Below are 18,450 nucleotides of genomic sequence, written 5' to 3' on the forward strand. Positions count from 1 at the left end.
CTAGTTTTTTTCAGTTTGTGGGTTCCCAAAATCTGAGCGTTTTCCAAGTCTTTTTTATATCTTTGTTTCAGTGAATCTGCTGGAGTAGTACAATTGTTTGGCTTTTTTTATTAGTTTGGTGAGAACTGATGAATAGTGTTCAAGAATATCTTTGTGTATTAAGCCCTTTCTATATTGTTTTTACATATTGGTGTTTCTTATCAATGGATCTTTGTATGCTGCTAGTTAGCCATGGGCAACCAAGATGTTTATTTGTGATCTGTTTCGTTTTTATAAGCTAATGTTTGTTGTATAGACCAAGTAATTTATTAAGAAATATGTCAGTCCTAACGTCGATACCATTGGCCTTGGAGAATTCTGTAGGCCAGTCAACCATCTCTAACTCTGCTGTGAATTTACTTACCAAGGCCTCATCTTAGTCTGAATGAAACATTTTTATAATCCAGTGGTGGTTTACTCATGTTTGTTAAGAGGAAGGTGGGGTAGTGGTCAGTAGTGTTGTCTGTGATTATCCCTGATTTAAGGGGGCCTAGTATATTGGTCCATATATGGTCAATTATGGTTGCAATTGTCTCGGTCAGCTTGGTTGGTGTAGTTATCGTTGGTATGAGAAGTGTGTTCATATTGTTGATGAAATCATTTACAGGCTGATCATCTGGTAGGCCAAGGTTGATATTAAAGTCTCCAGCTAAGAGAAGGTGGTGCTTGTTCATTTGGCTGTTTGTTATTAGTGTCTTTAGTTTCTCACTGAAATTTGGGATGTTTGTATGAGGCATCCAGTAAATGGCACCGATTGTTATACGAGTCTTCAGGTTTTTTACATTAAAGCTAGCAAAAATATATTCTCCAAATTTATCACTATAAAAATTACAATTATAATAAGATATAAGTAGATATAAAGTAATAAGATAAAATTAAAAATTAAAGTAGCACCATACTATCACTTGTAATTGCACCTGACTAGCTCTGACATTGGGAATATCATATGTGAAAAGCCCCTCAGAGCAAGTGATCATGTGGCCCTGAGCTTCAACTACAGTGTTGAGTTAACACTGGAAAGTGAAACAGCATGAGAAGGATGGGAGAAGCCAAACTACAAAAGAGGGGACTACACAGGCATGAGGCAATTCCTGCATAAGGAGCAGTAGGGAAGAGAACTGGAAGTGAAGAGAGTAAATGAAATAATGGATCACATGACCACAAAGTAGAGAGATGCAGCGAAGTTCGTTCCCAAGAACAATAGAAACAATGAAAAGACCAGAACGAACCCTTGGTTTACTCAAAGCTTAAAGAGGCCAAAGCTGTGTGTGCTGGAGCATGGAAAAGAAAAAGAAGAGAAAGGACCCAGGACAATAAGGAGACAAGCCAAAGAACCAGAAACGAATATGCATTGATAAGGAGGGGAGCCCAGCGGCAATGCGAAAATGACAGCATCGAAAGCCAAATCTGATCCGAAGCTGTTGTACAAACACATCAATAGGAAAACAACAGTTAAGTTCCAGGTAATCAGGCTGAGGAAGGAAGGAGGAGAGATGACAAGACATGATCAAGAAGTATGTGAGGAGCTCAACATGAGATATATGGAGGCATTTTCATTGGAGACAGAAAGGTTTTAAGCAAACAGGGAAAATAGGGTTCACCAAACAGTGCTGGACACACTACAAACAATCGAGGAGGAGGTGAAGAGACTCTTAAGAGAACTAAATACCTCAAAGGCTGTTGGACCGGACAAAATCTCTCCATGGGTCCTGAGAGAGGAATCAGAGGCAATGCAAGTGACATTAACGACAATCTTCAACAATCTTGAGGTATGGAAGACAGCAAATGTAGTCCAAATTTTTCGAGAAAGGAGACAGACCGCAGCACTAAACTACAGACTTCTACTGCCACTTCTGCTACTCCTGCTGCTGCTGTTACTAGTGCTACTCCTGCTGCTGCTGTTACTACTACTGCTACTCCTGCTGCTGCTGTTACTACTACTACTGCTACTATTACTTCTGCTACTACTACTTCTGCCACTATTACTGCTACTACTACGACTACTACTACTACTACTACTACTACTGCTTCTTCTACTACTACCACCATTACTACTACTACCCTCATTACTACTAATACTTCTACTTTCACTTCATCATGACTTTTAATAGTTGAAGTTGGAACAAAACATTGGACCGTCTCCTTAATGAGCATTGTAGCTTATTACAACCAGGTTCTCAAAGGCATGTTATCCTGGGTGTGAAGGGAGCAAAATAAACACAGCAGAAAAAATTTGAATTGTATTATCCTTCGCCAAGTATAAACAGGAGTATGTACACTATATACACTATGTACAGCAATAGGTATTAGTGCACGCCACAGTAATCAAGGCAAAATAGCAGCCAATGGAAAAGCAGACCACCGTGCTTCAACCAGTTCTTGAATGGAAATAAAGAGGGAGAAAACATGAGTGGTAATCACGTCACCTTCACAACTGCCAGATCCACCTTCTCATTGGCTGAACCTGGATACTGATCTGAAGATGGGGCCCCGTTGGATCATTCGATCCTTAGTATCTGGTTTGCTGGTTGGGGAGGCAGCCTATGTGAGTGTGTTAACATGCTCCAAATAAAGATTACATACTCTTTGCATGCAACATGGCTATTTATTGTTACTAGTAGTGGTTTTCCATTTGTATCATCATCTCTTCAATAATGTAAGCAATACGCTAGAATCTTCAAACTATAGAATGGGTGGGGTATGAGCCCATGGCGAGGGGGGTGGAAAACTCCAAGCCAGTGCATAAGCCAGCTGACCCAGTGGCTTATGCACTGGCTTGGAGTTTTACCACTCACTCGCAATGGGCTCAATCCCTACTTGTTCGGTGGGTTGTTTGCAGTCGTGTTATTATAATTTTGTGATTCATCATCTTCATATTGCATATATCATGAAAATAAAAGATAATAGAAAGATCCTTTACTGACCAGTCTTGTTGCTTTAACTCTGGAGTTTCCTCCTCAGCTACTTAGTCTTGTCTCTTACGTAATATTTAACTTATTGAATAATTTTCACTAATATTTGAGAGTTAATTTCACTGTGAGGTTCAGTGTTATGGATCTGTCCGTGTCTACATGCACGTTTTAGGGCCTAGTTTTGTATTAGTGTTGTATTTGCAGTGTTGATATTGATAAGTTGCCCATGTTGATGCTGGTGTTTGCTCTCACCTAAACGTTCATAAGTACGAGTGTAGAAGTGTGAACACACAAGCAAGAAGTTGTATATACCGAGCCACCACTAATTTCCTCTTAACTACCATTAACAGTTACACGTTTGGTCAACCTGTGAAGGGCAACCTCTCGCTAACAGTCAACAACAATCAGAGGAAGAAATGTGAAGTCAGTGTCACTCACAATGTTACTGTAAGTACCTGACACCCAAGTTACTACATCTGTTGTTAAAGTGCAACTTTATTTTTGTGATGAATGGTTTGAAAAACCGACAAGTTGAAGATTGAGACACTTATGCAGCATATGGGAATCTTTATTCAGGAAACGTTTCGCCACACAGTGGCTTCATCAGTCCAATACAAAGAGGAAGGCGTAAGGAGAGGAGGAGAATGAGGTAATCAGTCCCTCAACCTGGAGTCGATGTGTTCAGTCCATCAATCTTGTAGAAGATTGATGGACTGAACACATCGACTCCAGGTTGAGGGACTGATTACCTCATTCTCCTCCTCTCCTTACGCCTTCCTCTTTGTATTGGACTGATGAAGCCACTGTGTGGCGAAACGTTTCCTGAATAAAGATTCCCATATGCTGCATAAGTGTCTCAATCTTCAACTTTATTTTTACTACCAACTTTATGAACGTTTTCATTAACTATATCTACTTCTACTAATTCTACTTTCACTCTTCCTGCTTTTACTCTTAAATAGACTTTTCTACTTTACCAACTACTGCTTAACTTTCACCTACTACTACGTTTTCCTATTGTATCTTCTACTACTACATCTAATGTTCTTTAATAAAAACTTCAACTACCAGTATATTTCCTTTTCTACTTATAAAGTTCCATACTTTTGTCTTTGTAAAATTAATTCTACTGTTTCTGGTAATACTATTACTAGTGCTGCTGCTTCTGGTAATACTATTACTAGTGCTGCTGCTTCTCGTAATACTATTACTAGTGCTGCTGCTTCTCGTAATACTATTACTAGTGCTGCTGCTTCTGGTAATACTATTACTAGTGCTGCTGCTTCTGGTAATACTATTACTACTACTGCTGCTTCTGGTAATACTATCACTAGTGCTGCTGCTTCTGGTAATACTATTACTAGTACTGTTGCTTCTGGTAATACTATTACTAGTACTGCTGCTTCTGGTAATACTATTACTAGTACTGCTGCTCCTGGTAATACTATTACTAGTACTGCTGCTTCTGGTAATACTATCACTAGTGCTGCTGCTTCTGGTAATACTATTACTAGTACTGTTGCTTCTGGTAATACTATTACTAGTACTGCTGCTTCTGGTAATACTATTACTAGTACTGCTGCTTCTGATAATACTATTACTAGTGCTGCTGCTTCTGGTAATACTATTACTAGTACTGCTGCTTCTGGTAATACTATTACTAGTGCTGCTGCTTCTGGTAATACTATTACTAGTGCTGCTGCTCCTGGTAATACTATTACTAGTGCTGCTGCTTCTGGTAATACTATTACTAGTGCTGCTGCTTCTGGTAATACTATTACTGGTGCTGCTGTTTCTGGTAATACTATTACTAGTGCTGCTGCTTCTGGTAATACTATTACTAGTACTGCTGCTTCTGGTAATACTATTACTAGTACTGCTGCTTCTGGTAATACTATTACTAGTACTGCTGCTTCTGGTAATACTATTACTAGTGCTGCTGCTTTTGGTAATACTATTACTAGTGCTGCTGCTTCTGGTAATACTATTACTAGTACTGTTGCTTCTGGTAATACTATTACTAGTGCTGCTGCTTCTGGTAATACTATTGCTAGTGTTGCTGCTTCTGGTAATACTATGGAAAATTTTCTAGGGTGCTTACCTGTATGTACCTCAACATTATATACATACCAGTAATCTCATTGGGAGACAATCATATTGTTTACCGTAGTCACCCCGTGTAGACATGTGAGAAAACTTAACCACCCCTGGTCGCACCAAGTGGTCCCCTCGACCTCACAATCTTATCCATATCTATCCGAGACCAGTATGGATTGGGTAGCACCCACAAGTACGGTGCTACTAATTAATTGTGGACTGTATAGATTATATTAGTTTAGCTGAATGAAGGGGAGGGGGGTAGGATACACCTGGATACATCCGTCAAGGAAAACATTTGTACATAATCCCACTACTTACCAGATGTTCTCTGGTGGTCACTTGATGTAGCTGGATCACTCATAACCTATCTAATTATAACATACCACCACTGGCCAGTCTAAGGTTGCTATAACTAGAAGGGTTACTTAACTGTGGGTGATTGATATTCCTCATTTCTTGATTCACCATCTCATTTTCGATGTCCTGCTACACCGACACGATTCTCATTCCAGCAGGACGAGGTATCCGCTGGTTTGTCCTGCTTTAGACGTCGTGACTCAAGGAGTTTCCCTTTCCTCGTCTCGTTAACAACGAGGTCTAGCGTGTTCACTCGGAGCAAACGACTTATTTCACTTCACATATTCTCTTAACTTAGCGTTATTATCCTTAATTACATTACAATTCACAAGACGATTTAATGACTCAAATTATTATACACATTAGAGATCACTCCATTAAGATCTGAGACCGATGAATGATGATTAAACCAAGGGTAATTTTCCCGGGGCTCAGTCCAGGACGACGCGTCAGTCACCCCCGGTCCTACCCGTAATCACCTTTTACCACTCTATTATCGTGGTCCCGTAAATCACGTTCCCTCACTCTCCACTAGGAACAGTCACGACACTTCCTATTACGAAATGAGGCCTATATTAATCCTTAGGCCGCCGTGAATGCCAATTTCGTGGTACCATGCCTTTTCCGCTTCCTCTCCACCTTCAAAACAAACCCGCCACTCCCCCCCGCACATCCGCGCATGCGCAAAGGGAGCTCTTGGTTCTACTCTTATTTTCAAATACATTTTTGACCCATATAGACACATTAAACACCTATTAGGCACTATAGTTTCGGAAAATTAAAAAATTTTCCACACTGCGGCCGGGCGGAGGTCGTTGCTAGACGACTTACATAATGTGGAGTACAATTTTTTCCATCTTCACTGGCCACCCATATTTATTGAACTCTCAAAATGGACTAATTGGTGTTCCATTCTCTCAGGGGCATAAGCCTATGCTCCCTGGATTAAGTTATTGGGCATACTGGAATTTTGAGACTTTACCAATAACAAGTCTCTCAGTATCCCAAGTCAGCCCCAGCACATTACTGCATACAGGCACCAACTCCATGGCCATCTATATTTATTGATCCCTCAAAATGGACTAATTAGTGTTCCATTCTCTCAGGGGCATAAGCCTATGCTCCCTGGATTAATTTATTGGGCATACTGGAATTTTGAGACTTTAACAATAACAAGTCTCTCAGTATCCCAAGTCAGTCCCAGCACATTTCTTCATTATTTCATTAACCCCTTCACATATCCTCATTAGTTCCTCTTCAGTTGACGTCACACCCGGAAATTGTCCACATAAGATTATTTACCCAATTACTTCGCTCAGTGGACCGCCTGTGCACTTAAGGTGTGCATTTATCGTCGCCTGAAGTAAGAACAATTTATTATTTAACTGCTTATTAATTATATCATTATAAGCAGTCAACAATTTTGGTGTCTTGCTCAGTTCGCAGAGCTGGGTCCTTTAACTGTCCATACGCCATCCTATAATTAGTAGGTAATTCTGGACGGTCAAGCTTCCACGGAAGTCGCACCCAGTAATGTCCAGATTCACATTTAACATCCTTCAGGTATTGTTCCTGAGTAAAGGAATCATTTGGACTTTCCTCATTTACATTAATCCCTATGCTGTCCAGCTCCCACAAATTAGACTGGTTCAACATCATTCTCGATAGAAGAATACTTGTACTGGGTTGACCTTTCATGAGTAAGACACCGTGACCGTATTCACTACTTCCTCTAGTCATTATTACTAGGCGGTAGTCTGCCATATATTACATGGCCCGTACCAGTGTTGAGGAGAGTGACGCCGTATGGTTTTGGATTTATGCCCTTTATCCTGAATTTTTACATCCAACACCGGCAAGGCTACCTCAGCTAGGCCATCATTATTGCCATTAGCTGCAACCTTTACATCAGTCACTGTAGTGTCAGGGTTATTAACATTATCATTATTGTCACCATTATTATAAGAATCACATACAACCCTGCACATAACTGTATGGTGCTTTCCCTTGTTGCATTGATAGCAACTGTTCAATTTGGTATGACAATCCTTTACATTATGATTGTCTAGACATCTGATAAATCTGTCAAGTTCTTTCATTCTTTCCACTTTAATATCCCATGAATTACAGGCATTACAATTTTTAGTGAAATGAGTACCCTGGCAGAAGAGGCAGTCTCTCTTTTCCTTGCCTGACCTCTTATTAACTGGGTTACACTTACTGAAGTACTTATTCCTCTTACCTTGATGTGAGGAACCACTATTACTGATTCCTGACTTGATATGTGCCTATTTAACTCTTAACTATGATTATTACCACTGGGATTAATTTTCCCTTTTGAGACTTGACAGATACTTCAGAGTCATTATGTGTTATATCCTTAGAACTGTTTGGCTGACTGGTCTGCAATTGAACAATTAATTCCTGCCGACCTAGTCTGATTTCCTCCAGACCGTACTATGGAGGTTTTGGCAAACACACCCTTTGCATTAATAGGTTGATCAACTGCCTGGCTTACACCCTTTAATTTATTCAAAGCCTTACTTTTACAAGACAGTTTTTCTTCCAATTCGTAATGTTGATTAATTAAAACATTCATTTCCATTCCATCTGTACAATTCTCTAGCAGATCTCTTTCACAGTCTTTAAACCACAATTTGTACCAATCAAATCTACTCTCTAAAGCATCTAAATATAACTTTAATTCATTAGGGTTCACGGTTCTTTGATTCACTAAATCAAATGCCTTCGTCACATGGCTTTTAATAGCCTGTAATGATGCTTTCATTACTCTAAAATTCACGGACTTGTCAGCCACATTAACTCCATTAGATCCAGTCATGGTTAGAGAATTATTAATCACTGATTATACAACTTAAGTAGGCGCCTTATAAGAGTAATTCTTCCACTTTACTCTTGTATATCCTAGCCACACATGTGCTAGCAATTAATTGGGCTAATTGTCATCCATCACACGATCGATTAAACTTGTGCACCCTACACCCACTTCCTTCAATCAGTCACTTAATTATTAAGTAATTAATTCAATTAATTTTTTCACTGATTGCATCCGGTTCGAAGGACCAACGGGCAGATATGGAAAATTTTCTAGGGTGCTTACCTGTATGTACCTCAACATTATATACATACCAGTAATCTCATTGGGAGACAATCATATTGTTTACCGTAGTCACCCCGTGTAGACATGTGAGAAAACTTAACCACCCCTGGTCGCACCAAGTGGTCCCCTCGACCTCACAATCTTATCCATATCTATCCGAGACCAGTATGGATTGGGTAGCACCCACAAGTACGGTGCTACTAATTAATTGTGGACTGTATAGATTATATTAGTTTAGCTGAATGAAGGGGAGGGGGGTAGGATACACCTGGATACATCCGTCAAGGAAAACATTTGTACATAATCCCACTACTTACCAGATGTTCTCTGGTGGTCACTTGATGTAGCTGGATCACTCATAACCTATCTAATTATAACATACCACCACTGGCCAGTCTAAGGTTGCTATAACTAGAAGGGTTACTTAACTGTGGGTGATTGATATTCCTCATTTCTTGATTCACCATCTCATTTTCGATGTCCTGCTACACCGACACGATTCTCATTCCAGCAGGACGAGGTATCCGCTGGTTTGTCCTGCTTTAGACGTCGTGACTCAAGGAGTTTCCCTTTCCTCGTCTCGTTAACAACGAGGTCTAGCGTGTTCACTCGGAGCAAACGACTTATTTCACTTCACATATTCTCTTAACTTAGCGTTATTATCCTTAATTACATTACAATTCACAAGACGATTTAATGACTCAAATTATTATACACATTAGAGATCACTCCATTAAGATCTGAGACCGATGAGTGATGATTAAACCAAGGGTAATTTTCCCGGGGCTCAGTCCAGGACGACGCGTCAGTCACCCCCGGTCCTACCCGTAATCACCTTTTACCACTCTATTATCGTGGTCCCGTAAATCACGTTCCCTCACTCTCCACTAGGAACAGTCACGACACTTCCTATTACGAAATGAGGCCTATATTAATCCTTAGGCCGCCGTGAATGCCAATTTCGTGGTACCATGCCTTTTCCGCTTCCTCTCCACCTTCAAAACAAACCCGCCACTCCCCCCCGCACATCCGCGCATGCGCAAAGGGAGCTCTTGGTTCTACTCTTATTTTCAAATACATTTTTGACCCATATAGACACATTAAACACCTATTAGGCACTATAGTTTCGGAAAATTAAAAAATTTTCCACAAATACTATTACTAGTACTGCTGCGTCTGGTAATACTATTACTAGTACTGCTGCTTCTGGTAATACTATTACTAGTACTGCTGCTTCTGGTAATGCTATTACTAGTGCTGCTGCTTCTGGTAATACTATTACTAGTACTGCTGCTTCTGGTAATATTATTACTAGTGCTGCTGCTTCTGGTAATACTATTATTAGTGTTGCTGCTTCTGGTAATACTATTACTAGTGCTGCTGCTTCTGGTAATACTATTACTAGTGCTGCTGCTTCTGGTAATACTATTACTAGTGCTGCTGCTTCTGGTAATACTATTACTAGTACTGCTGCTTCTGGTAATACTATTACTAGTGCTGCTGCTTCTGGTAATACTATTACTAGTACTGCTGCTTCTGGTAATACTATTACTAGTGCTGCTGCTTCTGGTAATACTATTACTAGTACTGCTGCTTCTGGTAATACTATTACTAGTACTGCTGCTTCTGATAATACTATTACTAGTACTGCTGCTTCTGGTAATACTATTACTAGTGCTGCTGCTTCTGGTAATACTATTACTAGTGCTGCTGCTTCTGGTAATACTATTACTAGTGCTGCTGCTTCTGGTAATACTATTACTAGTACTGCTGCTTCTGGTAATACTATTACTAGTACTGCTGCTTCTGGTAATACTATTACTAGTGCTGCTGCTTCTGGTAATACTATTACTAGTGCTGCTGCTTCTGGTAATACTATTACTAGTACTGCTGCTTCTGGTAATACTATTACTAGTGCTGCTGCTTCTGGTAATACTATTACTAGTTATGGAAAATTTCCTAGGGTGCTTAACTGTATGTTTACCGTAGTCACCCCGTGTAGACATGTGAGAAAACTTAACCACCCCTGGTCGCGGCAAGTGATTCCTTCGGCCTCACAATCTTATCCATATCTATCCGAGACCAGTATAGATTGGATAGCACCCACAAGTACGGTGCTACAATTTAATTGTGGACTGTATAGATTATATTAGTTTAGCTGAATGAGGGGGGGGGGGTAAGATACACCTGGATACATCCATCAAGGAAAAGCATTTATACATAATCCCACCACTTACCAGCTGTTCTCCGGTGGTCACTTGATGTAGCTGGATCACTCATAACCTATCTAATTATAACATACCACAACTGGCCAGCCTAAGGTTGCTATAACTAGAAGGGTTACTTAACTGTGGGTGATTGATACTCCTTATTTCTTCCATTCACTACCTCAGTTTCGATGTCCTGCTACACCGACACGGTTCTCATTCCGGCAGGACGAGGTATCCGTCGGATCGTCCCGGTTAGAAGTCGTGATTCTATAAATCTCCACTATCCCCGTTACGAGAGTCACACGTTCACTCGGAGCAGGGCGCTCTATTTCACATCCTGCTTTCTCTTAACTCAATGTTATTATCACTGATTACATTACTATTCACAAGACGATTTAACGTCTCATAACTATTATACAAACTAGAGGTCACTCCATTAAGATCTGAGACCGATGAGTGATGATTAAACCAAGGGTAATTTTCTCCTGGACACAGTCCATTGTGACGCGTCAGTCACCCGGTCCTACTCTTATCACACTTTTACCACTCTATTACCGTAGTCCCGTAAATCACGTTCCCTCACTCTCCACCAGGAACAGTTACGACACTTCTTATTATGAAATGAGGCCTATATTAATCCTTAGGCCACCGTGAATGTCAATTTCGTGGTTCCATGTTTTCCCCGCTTCCTCACCACCATTCAAAACAATCCGCCTCTGCCTCCCCCGCACATCCGCGCATGCGCCAAGGGAACTCTTGGTTCTACTCCATTTTCAAATACATTTTGACTCCTATCGGCACATAAAACACCTATTAGGCGCTATAGTTTCGGAAAATTAAAAATTTTCCACACTGCGGCCGGGCGGAAGTCGTTGTTAGACGACTTAAATTGCGTCTTCCTCCAGGAGACGGTTCCAGCCCTCTCTAGATTGCGCTGCTGTTTTCCTAGTGGGTCTTACTACGGTTTCTTCTTGCATTACCCGGTCAGTGTCTTCAATATCACTCGTGTCACTGTCCCTTAGGTTTCCATCTGCACTGGATTGAACACCATTTAATTCCAAGGGAATTAATTTATTAATGGTACGCAAACTTTCTTGACCACGACACAACACTTTGACGTTTCTGACAACACCTTGTGCATCTGGGTATAATGTAACTACCTTGCCCAGAGGCCACAGTGTTCGATGTTGTTCAGTATCAATTAACACAATGTCACCTGGTTGAATGTTCTGTCGGTTTACTGCCTCTGGCGCACCATAAAAGTGTTCACGTAGTGTAAGAAGATATTCTTTACGCCACACATCAGACCAATGAATAATTACCTTATTTAACATTTTGAACTTGTCACTCAACACAGTCACGTTATTATAATCCTCATCACTTCCCTCGGGATTATCTCTATAGATAGGCGCAGCTTCTAACCTTTGTCCACATATTAGGTGAGAGGGAGTCAGTATCTCCGCGTCAGGAGTGTCGCTCATGTATGACAGAGGGCGATTGTTCACTCGATTTTCTGCCTCCACCAACACTGCCCGGAACTCCTCCAAATCAATTCTCTTCCTGTGTAGCACCTTACGAAGACATCTTTTCACTGTACCTATCATTCTTTCGTACAGTCCTCCCTGCCAGGGGGCTCTGGGAGTAATAAATTTCCAGACACACCCTCGCTGGGTCAACAAAGACTGTACATCATCACTCTTATTTAATTTCATCAAGTGTTGAGCACCCGCTACAAAATTGGTGGCATTATCTGAGATCATCAATCTTGGACAGGATCGTCTAGCTGCAAATTTCCGGAACAGCTGTATGAACTGTTCTGCAGACAAGTCCTGAGCCACTTCTAGATGAACAGCCCTAGTAGCTGTACAAGTAAATAGACATACATACACCTTCAAGGGGACACCATCTGAAGTACCTGTCAAAATGATTGGCCCACTATAGTCCACTCCGGTCACATCAAATGGTTTTACCAACTGCACGCGTTCCTTGGGCAATGGTGGAGGACCTGGGTACATGTAGGTTCTGGCATCCACCCGGCGACATATTACACACGACTTGATAACCCCCTTTACACTTTGCCGTCCTTGTGGAATCCAGAAGGTTTCCCGAATACAGTTTAAGGTATCCTGTACCCCACCGTGCATCACGTTATTATGGGCATTAAAGACAATCAAGGTTGTCAGGTGATGAGTTTTGGGCAGCAAGATAGGGTGCTTAGCATATTCCCCCAATTCAGCATTCTGTAACCTGCCTCTGCACCTAATTACATCATCCTCTAAATACAGCCCCAGCTTTTCTATTATTGAGCCTTTCACAATTTTTCCGTCCATCATGAATTTAATCTCATCCCTGTAGGTTTCTTCTTGTACCCTCTGTAGCCAGTATTTCAGGGGATGGGGAAAATTATGTGAGATATTCATCTTACTTATAAATTTAAACACTAACCTGGTCACACTAATCAGCTTAGGTAAGGAAGAATACCTGTTCATATCAATGGCTAAGGAGGGACTATTGACCGGAGCGGTGCTCACCATAATTTCGACAGGAGCAATATGTGCCTTTTGCACCGGCCAGTTAATTTTGTCCACCAGCCAACTTGGCCCTTTAAACCACGATAAAGCACTCACAAATTTTCCATAAGTCAAGCCTCGAGACAAGAAGTCAGCTGGGTTCTCGTCACCAGGAATGTGATTAAAGGTTAACATATGCTGACCCAAACTGTTGTGTTTCTCCTGCATTTGATGGATTTCAGCGACTCTGTTTTGTACATACACAATCTTACTGTTACCATTACGAATCCATTGTAAGGATACCTCGTTATCAGACCAAATTACGGTGTCGCTGATATTTATCTCTCGCAATTTATTTCTTATATAATTGGCTAATTTGACACCTACATAAATGGCCGTTAATTCCAACTGAGGTAAGGTGCGTGATTTGATTGGAGCCACCTTAGCCTTAGACATAACAAGAGAAATGGCACTATTACATTGAAGGTAAGCGACCGCTCCATATGCTAATTTCGAAGCATCGCAAAAAATGTGGAGTACATTTTCTCCCTCTTGACTGGCCACATTACGGGGGAACTTCAACATTGGTAATTTTACATATTCCCCTATTAGTTCTTCCCACCTTTCAACAAATTCCTCAGGTAGGGTTTCATCCCAAGCACACTTAAGCTTCCATGCTTCTTGTATCAACAATTTTCCTCTTATGGTAAGTGGGGACACTAAGCCTAGTGGATCGAAGCATTTTGAAACTTCTGCAAGCAAGACTCTCTTGGTTAATTTATTGGGCATGCTGTAGTCATTAGACTTTAACGATAACAAGTCTCCCTCTGTGTCCCAAGTCAGTCCCAGCACATTACTATATTTGGACACTTCAACTCCAGGGTTGTCTTTATTTATTTGAGCTCTTAAGCTGGACGAATTACTGTTCCATTCCCTCAGGGGCATATTTGCACCTTGCATTATTTCATTAGCCCCTGCGTATATGCTCATTAGTTCCTCTTCAGTAGACGTCACCCCCAGGAAATTGTCCACATAAAATTGTTTACCCATTACTCCACTCAGTGGACCACCCGTACGCTTAAGGTGTGCATTTATCGTTGCCTGGAGTAGGAACGGACTGGAGGTAGCACCAAACAATACACTCCTGAAGCGAAAAGTCTTCAGGGGACTAAGTGGGTCACTAGGATTCTCGGGCCATAAGAACCTAGTGCAATCCCGGTCAGCCTCCTGCAGACCCACTCTCAGGAAAGCTTTACTTATGTCTGCCGTAAAGGCATAATTCTTAACCCTGAAGTTTAGTAGTATGTCTCCCAGTTTTTCCGTCAACGACGGACCTGTCATCAAACAGTCATTCAAACTAGGTACACTTTTATTACTCCTGGCACTACAATTAAACACAATCCTCAGAGGAGTGGTCTTAGAATCCTTCTTCACTCCGTGGTGTGGCAAATAGTGACCATAAATCTGGGTTTGCTCGGGAGGTACCTCCTCTATGAATTTATTATTTAACTGCTCATTAATTATATCATCGTAAGCAGTCAACAGTTCTGGTGTCTTGCTCAATTCGTGGAGCTGGGCCTTTAATTGTCCATACGCCATCCGGTAATTAGTTGGTAGGTCTGGATGGTTCAGCTTCCACGGAAGTCTCACCCAGTATTGTCCAGATTCAAATTTAACATCCTTCTGGTATTGTTCTTGAGTAAAGGAATCATCTGGACTTTCTTCATTTACATTGATCCCTATGCTGTCCAATTCCCATAATTTATACACAGGTTCAACTTCATCCTCTATTGAAGTATATTTATACTGGGGTGATACTTCATGAGTAAGACACACCGTAACTGTATTTATGGATTCCTCCAGTCATTCATTATCGGTACGAGGAAGCCTGCCATACATCACGTGACCTCCGGCGGTCCTTAGAAGGGTGACTCCGCATTTCTTTGTCATACCCTTTACAAAGGTGGCATAATGGTCACTACCTATCAAAATATCTATTGGCCCCACCGAATCATTATTTATACCCGAAGGTGCCAAATCTACCTTGCTCGAAAGCCTTTCAGTAGCGTTACCAAGCCCTATTGTAGATATTTTCTCTGGGAGCCTATCCACAATTACGGCATTAATACGTTTTCTCTCATTGCCCAGCCGGACAGTTACATAAACAGTGTCGTATGACTGGGCCTTCTTATTCGAGAGAAAGCCAGATAGCTTGAGTATAGCAGGATCTCCCATTTGTACCTTCATCCCATTAAGGCAGTTACGTTTTATGAAGGTACGTTGTGATCCCTGATCCAGTAATGCTGTTACAGTTTTGGATTTACGCCGTTTATCATTAATCACCACATCCAACACAGGCAAAGCTACCTCAGCTAGGCCATCATTACCGACGTTAGCTGCAATCTTTACGTGGGCTACTGTTGTGTCTGGGTTATTATCACTATCAGTACTATTGTTACCATCATTACGATTAGATCTGCCCTTACACATAGCTATGTGGTGTCTTCCCTTGTTACACTGATAACAATAGTGCAAGTTAGCACGGCAATCCCTTACATTATGATTTCCTAGACACCTGATACATCTAGCAAGCTCTTCCAATCTTTCCACTTTAACATCCCATGAATTATAGGCGTTACAGTTCTTAGAGAAATGAGTACCGTTGCAGAAGATACAATCTCTCCTTTCCTTGCCTGACCTCTTATCAACTGGGCTACCCTTATTGTGGTACTTCCTCCTCTTGCTTGGAGGTGGAGAACCACTATAACTGGCACCTGTCACTTGATACGTGCCTACGTAACCCCGTGTAGTAGGTGGCTTAGGATTATTGATATTAGGATAAGGTTTCCCTTTGTGGAACTTGGCAGGTGCACTGGGGTCTGTAGACGTGGTATTCCTAGAGGTAATGGGTTGGCTGGTCTGCAGTTGGACAATTAGCTCTTGCAGTCCCACTCTCATTTCTTCCAACCTGAAGTAACCCTTGTGATATCTGTTAGATAACCACTCTATGGTCTTGTGGTTCAATTTATTCTGAATCAAGGCACTCAACAACCACTCTGCTCCCTCCAGATCATATTTATTACTCAAGGTCTTAAGAGTGCTTTCTAGTTTGATCCTAAATTGCTGTAAACTGTTGCGGTTGTGATCTGGAGTCTTCAAATTAGCCAAATTAGCTACTAGGTCCAGCCTACTTTGCTCCAAGTTGCCGTAAGTGACCTCCAACAAGTCAACTGCCTCACTATAGGAGTCGTCTACATTTGGGAATGCTTGTATGAGAACATGCGCATCTCCCCTTACCTGTCCCTTTAAATAGCATAATTTGGTAACACTTGCAAGATCACTCCTATCATGTACGACTGCTTTGAAGATAGACCAAAACTCCTCCCAGTGTTCTCCCGGATTAAACACAGGCATACATAATTCTGGGAGTTTTGGTAGATGCCTCTGACTTTCCTTACTAGGTTGACCAACAACATTGTTTACACCCTTTACCTTCTCCAAAGCCTTAGTTTTGCAGGACACAATGTTGTCCTCCACTTCATAATGTTGATCTAGCAGTCGCTCCCTTTCAGCATCATCTGCACAGTTCTCTAGCAGCTCTTTTTCATAGTCTTTAAACCACAATCTATATGACTCATGCCTATTTCCTAAGGCTTCTAGGTGTAGCTTTAATTCATCAGGGTTTACCGTTTCTTGTTTCATTAACTCCATACACTTCTTGTATGATTTAGTAACATGACCCTTCCGAGCTTGTAGTGACGCTTTCTTTGCTTTGGCATCCATGGACTTGCCAGTCGCACTAACTTCCTCAGACCCAGCCATGGTTAGGGAATTAATAATCACCCATTATACTACTTAAGTAGACGCTTTATAAGAGTAATTCTTGCACTTTACTCTTGTATAAATCCTAGCCACCCATGTGCTAGCAATTTATTGGGCTAATTATCATCCACCACACGATCGATTAAACTTGTGTACCCTATACCCACTTCCTTCAATCAGTCACTTAATTATTAAGTAATTAATTCAATTAATTTTTTCACTGATTGCATCCGGTTCAGGAAGGACCAGCGAGCAGATATGGAAAATTTCCTAGGGTGCTTAACTGTATGTTTACCGTAGTCACCCCGTGTAGACATGTGAGAAAACTTAACCACCCCTGGTCGCGGCAAGTGATTCCTTCGGCCTCATAATCTTATCCATATCTATCCGAGACCAGTATAGATTGGATAGCACCCACAAGTACGGTGCTACAATTTAATTGTGGACTGTATAGATTATATTAGTTTAGCTGAATGAGGGGGGGGGTAAGATACACCTGGATACATCCATCAAGGAAAAGCATTTATACATAATCCCACCACTTACCAGCTGTTCTCCGGTGGTCACTTGATGTAGCTGGATCACTCAACCTATCTAATTATAACATACCACAACTGGCCAGCCTAAGGTTGCTATAACTAGAAGGGTTACTTAACTGTGGGTGATTGATACTCCTTATTTCTTCCATTCACTACCTCAGTTTCGATGTCCTGCTACACCGACACGGTTCTCATTCCGGCAGGACGAGGTATCCGTCGGATCGTCCCGGTTAGAAGTCGTGATTCTATAAATCTCCACTATCCCCGTTACGAGAGTCACACGTTCACTCGGAGCAGGGCGCTCTATTTCACATCCTGCTTTCTCTTAACTCAATGTTATTATCACTGATTACATTACTATTCACAAGACGATTTAATGTCTCATAACTATTATACAAACTAGAGGTCACTCCATTAAGATCTGAGACCGATGAGTGATGATTAAACCAAGGGTAATTTTCTCCAGGACACAGTCCATTGTGACGCGTCAGTCACCCGGTCCTACTCTTATCACACTTTTACCACTCTATTACCGTAGTCCCGTAAATCACGTTCCCTCACTCTCCACCAGGAACAGTTACGACACTTCTTATTATGAAATGAGGCCTATATTAATCCTTAGGCCACCGTGAATGTCAATTTCGTGGTTCCATGTTTTCCCCGCTTCCTCACCACCATTCAAAACAATCCGCCTCTGCCTCCCCCGCACATCCGCGCATGCGCCAAGGGAACTCTTGGTTCTACTCCATTTTCAAATACATTTTGACTCCTATCGGCACATAAAACACCTATTAGGCGCTATAGTTTCGGAAAATTAAAAATTTTCCACACTAGTACTAC

General features: G+C 41.3%; 1 protein-coding gene across 1 annotated transcript in view; it reads left to right on the forward strand.

Moving 5' to 3' along the window:
• The window catches only part of LOC138852813 (murinoglobulin-2-like), a 348,116-nt gene that overhangs the window by 90,810 nt on the left and 238,856 nt on the right, over window positions 1-18,450 (forward strand). The window contains exon 5 of the mRNA XM_070085802.1: window positions 3,302-3,398. Coding sequence (XP_069941903.1) covers window positions 3,302-3,398 — 97 coding nt within the window. The remainder of the gene's footprint in view (window positions 1-3,301; window positions 3,399-18,450) is intronic.

This window comes from Cherax quadricarinatus, chromosome 1, assembly GCF_038502225.1.
Source record: "Cherax quadricarinatus isolate ZL_2023a chromosome 1, ASM3850222v1, whole genome shotgun sequence".
NCBI classification, from domain to species: domain Eukaryota; kingdom Metazoa; phylum Arthropoda; class Malacostraca; order Decapoda; family Parastacidae; genus Cherax; species Cherax quadricarinatus.